Genomic DNA, 7,500 nt, shown 5'->3' on the forward strand with positions numbered 1-7,500 from the left:
GTGAATGACTTTCATGCGTAAAGACAGTGATGAAAAAAAAATTAGAAAGTGAGAGACGAAATACAAAACTATAGAAGGGAACAGTAGACGGAATATCAACGGTGGTTAGACAGTCTTAACAAATCAGAGGAATGTTTCCAGATGTACAGGGAAGGGAGGGAAATTACTCCAAAGTACCCCAACTGCCAGAAGGAACACAAAGTATGGGGTGCCAAATGCAGTGTGTAGAGGCGAATCCTGGCGAAGGCCGCTCCATCCTCCACCTTTCGGACGTAGCCACGGCCGACTACTTCCTCATGAGTCTCCAACCCCAAGCCACCCCCCTCCTCCACCACCTCTGATGTCAGTAGAGGCCTACCCACCGTTACCGCCCTTCCCCTCTCCCTCGGCGATAACAGTGCCTCTGCAAGAATAAAGGCTGCTGAGTGCTCCCGTTCCCCCTCCCCCGGCCCCCTGCAGCTCAGGCCACCCCTCCTTCCATGACGGAGGAGGGTATAAGGGAATTCATCATCACCATCGCCACGAAGAGGAGATTAGATCTCCTCATAGGCATGGCGACACTCCGGCTGAGTGCCGGGTACAAGGTCCTGCAGACGCACTATATTCAAGCAACGATACGTTCGGTGGTGGACTATGCCACTGTGACTCTCATCTCCCTCCGTCTCAGCTCGTTGGACAAGCTTGAGGCCCAAATCCAAATCCAATTAATTTTTCCGCACTATCACTGCTTGAGGCCCCTCCATGGACCGGACCAGTGAGTTTAATCTTAGACAGGAGGCGGTCGCTACCGCCCCCCCCCCTTTTCCGCCTCAACGAAAGGAAGGCTGACTGACTGCGATCCGGCACGGCTACGACCCACGGTCCTTGAGGCCATGAGGTCCATCACTCTACCAGCGAGCCTATCGTATTACCCTACACGGACGGCTCTGTGGACCCCTCACGGGAAGGCGTGGCGTGGCTTTTACAACCACCGATTGGGCGACCCCGCTATGTAGAGTGAACGACTGGAGCTCCGCTGACCTGGGGGCAGTTGTGATCCACACAGACTCAAGGTGTGCTATTGACATCATCCGGTCGGGGAATAACAACAACATCAAATCAGCACTTGCTGCATCTTTTGCACCAGCATGAAAGATTTGTAAATTTTCACTGGATTCCCAGTCAAACTGGGATTCCAGGGAACATTATTGCGGATGTTGCTGCCAAAGCAGCAACGAGAATAAGCAGAACCACACTGCCCCTGGCACCCACGATCACACAGATCAAGGGCGTCACCATAACGAAGGGCAGATTGTCGGCCAGGGCCAACCACAGCAGCAAATTTCATACCTCGGAATCAACACTGTGGTACTACCTTGTCACTAGGTAACAGACGGTCCACCTACCTCCAGATAGAAGGGGGGAACCTACCTTCCACAGGATCCGCTTAGGATATCGCTGTGGGTGCCACGTGTTCCGCAGGAAGAGACAGTCACGAACACACAGACACACATGCACACACACACACACAACTAGGTAAATACACACACACACACACACACACACACACACACACACACACACACACACACACACACACACACACACACACACACACACACACACACACATATATATATATATATATATATATATATATATATATATGTTGACTATATTATGACAAATAAGATGAAAGTGAAAGAAGTTGATGAGGAGATATGGGAGAATTTACGCCTTAACGTTTCGACCCGCAGGGTCTTGATCACAAAGCTAACAACTCAAACGTAACAGGATGTTTTATACACGGACGGGTCATCTTACGGGACGCTTCGGAGAGCTTGCTATTTCATTTGCGTATTCTTTTGTTACTAATAAGCTTGTGGCTTTTGCTAAACATATAAAGCCTTCTCTATGGTTAATGTTGTTATTAGTGTTGATATAAGCTGCCTCAATTGTCTTCCTTAGTTTCTTGGATGATCCTTTGTTTAATATGGTTGCGTTGTTCCAGTCTGGAAGGTGACCATGTGGATAAACATGGTCACCTTCCAGACTGGAACAACGCAACCATATTAAACAAAGGATCATCCAAGAAACTAAGGAAGACAATTGAGGCAGCTTATATCAACACTAATAACAACATTAACCATAGAGAAGGCTTTATATGTTTAGCAAAAGCCACAAGCTTATTAGTAACAAAAGAATACGCAAATAAGATAGCAAGCTCTCCGAAGCGTCCCGTAAGATGACCCGTCCGTGTATAAAACATCCTGTTACGTTTGAGTTGTTAGCTTTGTGATCAAGACCCTGCGGGTCGAAACGTTGAGACGTAAATTCTCCCATATCTCCTCATCAACTTCTTTCACTTTCATCTTATATATATATATATATATATATATACATATATATATATACTGTATATACATATATATGTATATAAATATATATATATATGTATATACTGTATATACATATATATATATATATATATATATATACTGTATATACATATACATATATATATATATATATATATATATATATATATATATATATATATATATGTATGTATATAAAGACTCACCTTCCATGTATAGAGATGGATTCGATCCCATAGAAGTAGGATCGAAGAACATCCGGATCACTGAGATCATCGCCTTGGTTAGTCTTGAGTCGATTCAAAGTAATGCGGAGGGCGAAAGTGGTGATCCAGTCCTATACGAGAAAGAGTGGGGGGGGAAATACGCACATATATATTCCAAGTAACTGCCTCGTAATGGGTTTACAATTGAGATCAAATATGGAATATCACCATGAAGAGCAGATCAAAGAGCGCACAAAAGAGGAGACAACGAAGATCCAACTAATAGAGTCACCCCTTAATTACATATTAAAAAGGGCCTGTACATGGTCACAACCCTGGAGTGATTGTACTTGTTGTGTCATCACTGTCTGCTACAGATCTGATCGTGGCTGGCGACAATGGAATAGCATACTGACGAATGGAAAGAACTAGTGCAGGGGTTACCTATCACACTGGGCAATTTGTCCTCCTATCACACTGGGCTATTTGTCCTCCTCCCATACCCTACCTACCTCCAATTTCTACTCGAATAACTAGAATATGACTTCGCTTACAGAAACCTAGACTTCTCTACCCCATTCAACTCCGATGACAAGATTCTTGTCATTTGGTCAAATAAAACAAAAAATCATAAAACACCAAAATGTTTGATCAAACACCAGAAAAATATGACGTCAGTCCTCGTTTCGCTCGCGAAGCGAGGACAGACGTCATAATTTTCTGGTGTTTGATCAAACATTTTGGTGTTTTATGATTTTTTGTTTTATTTGACCAAATGACAAGAATCTTGTCATCGGAGTTGAATGGGTTAAGATAATGTGGTCACGCAGTAGCCTAGAGAAAAACAGCGACTTGACGCAACTGACAAGCCTTGCCCTATCAGGGTTTTCTCAATTCGCACTTTGTGGAGATTTTTTTTTTTTTTTTTTTTTTTTTTTTTTAAACAGTTGAGATGGGACATTTAATACCTTCGTAATGAGACCCAGCAAGAGTCTCGCTTTTGACCCAAAAGCGGGATGGGCCGCAGTGAAAGAAAGGAGTGAATGAAGAGTTGTTCTAAAGTGATTAAAGAAATGACGCGGCCCAAAGTGACATTCCTTTTGTCAACTTGGTATATACCCTGAGTGGATGAAGAGGGGGGAGGGGAGGAGTTAGCCATATAATGAAGTGGTGGAAATAGATCATGTATGGAAGTGCTTTGTCTTACCACACATCAGTTTTGCCAGGTTCAGTTCATATATCAACCACCATCTATTGGCCCTTGTTATTCTCTCCAGCCCTTTGTAAAGTAATGATTATGATTTTCCAAAAATCTATTCACGCAAGAGTTAATTGTACCCATTCTTTAAAGGTGTCATTACGAAACAAAACATCATTACCTACCTCTTCCTCCGGGCTAATGTCATCGTTGCTTCGGACCACTGTGTCGAATCCCTTAGTGGAGAAGCTGACGCTTTTCTGGTTAGGTACTCCGATGCACCTTGCCTTCAGCTCGATGGCTGGACCTCTTGTTTCGACCATGCGGTAGGTCTCAAAGCAGGACTCGCTGAAATGGCACACGCAAAAGAGTCGTCGTGAGGGAGTGTGCAGACCGATGAATCAGAGAGAGAGAGAGAGAGAGAGAGAGAGAAATCCATAGATACTTAACTCATTAAACTCCGATGACAAGATTCTTGTCATTTGGTCAAATAAAACAAAAAATCATAAAACACCAAAATGTTTGATCAAACACCAGAAAAATATGACGTCAGTCCTCGCTTCGCGAGCGAAGCGAGGACTGACGTCATATTTTTCTGGTGTTTGATCAAACATTTTGGTGTTTTATGATTTTTTGTTTTATTTGACCAAATGACAAGAATCTTGTCATCGGAGTTTAATGGGTTAAAGCAACCAATAGTAGCGATCACTACATGGCTACTAAGTCTATTCCCTTTGCTAAGTACTCTAATGGTAAACCAGCTCTTGCCTATTTCTTTCTTAAATATATATTTTTCCAATTTCAATCCATCTCTACGAGTCCTTCCCTACTGGCTAAATATGATGTCCTTATCTGCATCACCCTTGTTAAATCCCTTGACCCAAATGAATACATCTATTAGATCACCCCGCATTCTACGTCGAGGGAGAGAGAGAGAGAGAGAGAGAGAGAGAGAGAGAGAGAGAGAGAGAGAGAGAGAGAGAGAGAGCATTAACAAAAGCCGCACCTATAGTACTGATATGGTGTCCACACGGCCTTCATCGGCGAAGTCTTCTTGAAAATTGCGAGGGATTCGGGGCGCTGGGAGACGAACTTCATGGTCACATGGTCCACCTCGAAGGTCTTACCTGTGCTCGAAGTCATATAGAGACATCATAGCCAGAAGTGAGGTTTGGAAAATAATGTTACAACATTCAAAAGTGTTAGATAATTAATTTGTAATCTCAGGGTCTCGGCATAGGATCCCCGCACTATTTAGAAACACCGCAGGACACATAGATCTCTTCAGCTCACGCAAAGTCTAAAGTCTAAACAAAGAATCAACTAGAAAAGAAGAGCCATGTCGGAGACTTACCAAAACTGAAGGTGATATTGACGAAGTTGGGGTACTGGATGCCCTCAGACATCGTTTCCGACTGCCACCAAGTTCGGTTGAGGATATCGTCAACGAGAGCCTCGGGGGGATGAGCTTTGCCCGGGTCACTGGCGTCGCACACTTGGCAAGAGAGTGCCCCCCTTCCGCCCACTCCTCTGGGTACCATCCGCTTGCAGAACTTCTGGGGCCCCGTCGTTCCACAGGTATTAGTTACTTTAGGAAGGAACCCTCGCGCGATATTAATGTACTGTGGCACACATTTCTGCATGTGAAAGAAATGAGAAAGGTTCATAGTATGGGAGTTTGGGCCTTTGTTACGGCATTACCCCGTCCTACTTCATCGGTAGACCTTCTAAAACAGGCATTCCCATACTCCCTCAGGGTCATCTGCACCAAGATCTAAAAAACAATAGGTCAGTTCTCCTTGGAGAGGCACATACTACTGTGGCAGCTGAACATGCACGTCAAGTCATTCGATTTTTGCGTCTCCTTGCCGTTGGTTATCTTTTCAAGATGGCCTGGCCTGTTGTTATATAAAACTTGGTCTGGGGTATAGACAACAATATTCCGGACCATCAAGAAAGGAAACTAAACGATATGACGTCACGAAGGGGCATTGCAGACGACCGACTCAATTTGTACATTCTGTCTCAGTGCCGTAACTCGGAGCAGTCTTGCTATAACTCTAAGCATCTACTCATGACATCATATCGTTGAATTCCTTTCCAAATAAACAAATCTGGTTATGTTTAGACCTAATGTGGATATACGTTACACCCGAATCATTCTATATAAACCCGAATGTGGTGGCTCTGTAAGACCTACCAACCCCCTAATCTCAATCTAGACGCGCAGTCCTAAGGGTACTGGTATTCTCTCCCCGGGCCTGGCCCAATATCGCTACCTGTCAACGTTGTTTTACTTTTTTTTTTTTTTTTCTCGCATTAGAATGAGCAATAGCTTCCCTTCATCTTCCTCTTCTGCCTCATGCTACGAGTAGCTGGTGACAAAGCAACAGATAGAACGCTTATAAATCCAGTGTTTCTTGAAAGATCTGTGGAGGGTCCGAGGACTATTGGCTTATACTCGTACTGTGGAGCTGCATGGATTCCAATATTTGAAACTTGAAGTAACAGTTGTTATTATTACTTCAAAACGATCCTGCGTATAGTACAAGCTTTCACACCAACGGACCATCCCCTTAACCCATTAAACTCCGATGACAAGATGTCTTGTCATTTGGTCAAATAAAACAAAAAATCATAATAAAACAACAAAATGTTTGATGATCAAACAGCACCAGAAAAATATGACGTCGTCAGTCCTCCTCGAAGAGGAGGACTGATGACGTCATATTTTTCTGGTGCTGTTTGATCATCAAACATTTTGTTGTTTTATTATGATTTTTTGTTTTATTTGACCAAATGACAAGACATCTTGTCATCGGAGTTTAATGGGTTAAAAATCGTGAGGTCTTTCCCATAGCATGTAGGCATAGCGTTTAATAAATGTACATCGCAATGATAAAATAATAATTATTTGCGTTTTTTTGTTGTTGTTACAGTGACCTGAACCTTCTTGCTACCGAGGGACGTGGAAACCCACGGGGTTGAATGGAATATTCTGTCGGTAGACAGCATAAAAGAGAAAACACCACTCGGCACGAAAGCGAGTTCGTTTGAGTAGAAACGACTTTAATAAATAGATAAATAAATAAATGAATAAATAAATAAATAAATTTTAAGAGTAATAATTAAATAAATGATAATAGTAATAAATAAATAAATGATAATAGTAATAAATAAATAAATAGATAAATAAATAAGTAAATAAGAATAAATCAATAAATATAAATAAATAGATAGATAAATGAATAAATGATAAATAGATAAATAAACAAATAAATCCATTTGGAGGTGTAGCCCCGAGAGGCTGACAATCAATCCCCGGATAGGGCTCAAAATCTCTATCCACTTCGACCATATTTCTTCCACCTTTTCAATAGCTTTAACAATGGTGATGCAGAGATCATAATTATATCAAGAAAACAGGGTAGGTCACTCTCATTATTGGATCTAAATTGGTGTTTTATGATTTTTTTTTTTTTTTTTTTTTTACCAAATGACAAGAATCTTGTCATCGGAGTTTAATGGGTTAAGGAGAATTAATAATTGGCAACTACTCCCCCCTCTTCTGTTATATAACAAAAAAGAACCATACCGATACAACACAGAGTAGTCCAACGAGATAGATATGAGGGCAGACGGACCGTTGCTAACCGTTGTTTGGTTTCAAATAATCTAAGCTGAAAGCAACATTTATCATTATTACTGTACATCTACTTTTGGCCCACCATGTGCTGCA

The 7,500-nt window shown here is 42.0% G+C and overlaps 1 protein-coding gene across 2 annotated transcripts in view; it reads right to left on the reverse strand.

The window, feature by feature from the left end:
• Positions 1 to 7,500, reverse strand: part of LOC143030530 (laminin-like protein lam-2) — a 43,679-nt gene that overhangs the window by 30,602 nt on the left and 5,577 nt on the right. For both annotated transcript variants that reach the window (XM_076193677.1, XM_076193678.1), the window contains exons 2-5: positions 5,116 to 5,398; positions 4,768 to 4,888; positions 3,947 to 4,109; positions 2,564 to 2,694 (exon numbers count right to left, since the gene is read on the reverse strand). In XM_076193677.1, coding sequence (XP_076049792.1) covers positions 2,564 to 2,694; positions 3,947 to 4,109; positions 4,768 to 4,888; positions 5,116 to 5,398 — 698 coding nt within the window. The remainder of the gene's footprint in view (positions 1 to 2,563; positions 2,695 to 3,946; positions 4,110 to 4,767; positions 4,889 to 5,115; positions 5,399 to 7,500) is intronic.

The sequence above is a fragment of the Oratosquilla oratoria genome, chromosome 12 (genome assembly GCF_046742065.1).
Source record: "Oratosquilla oratoria isolate Oo_2021 chromosome 12, ASM4674206v1, whole genome shotgun sequence".
Classification (NCBI taxonomy): domain Eukaryota; kingdom Metazoa; phylum Arthropoda; class Malacostraca; order Stomatopoda; family Squillidae; genus Oratosquilla; species Oratosquilla oratoria.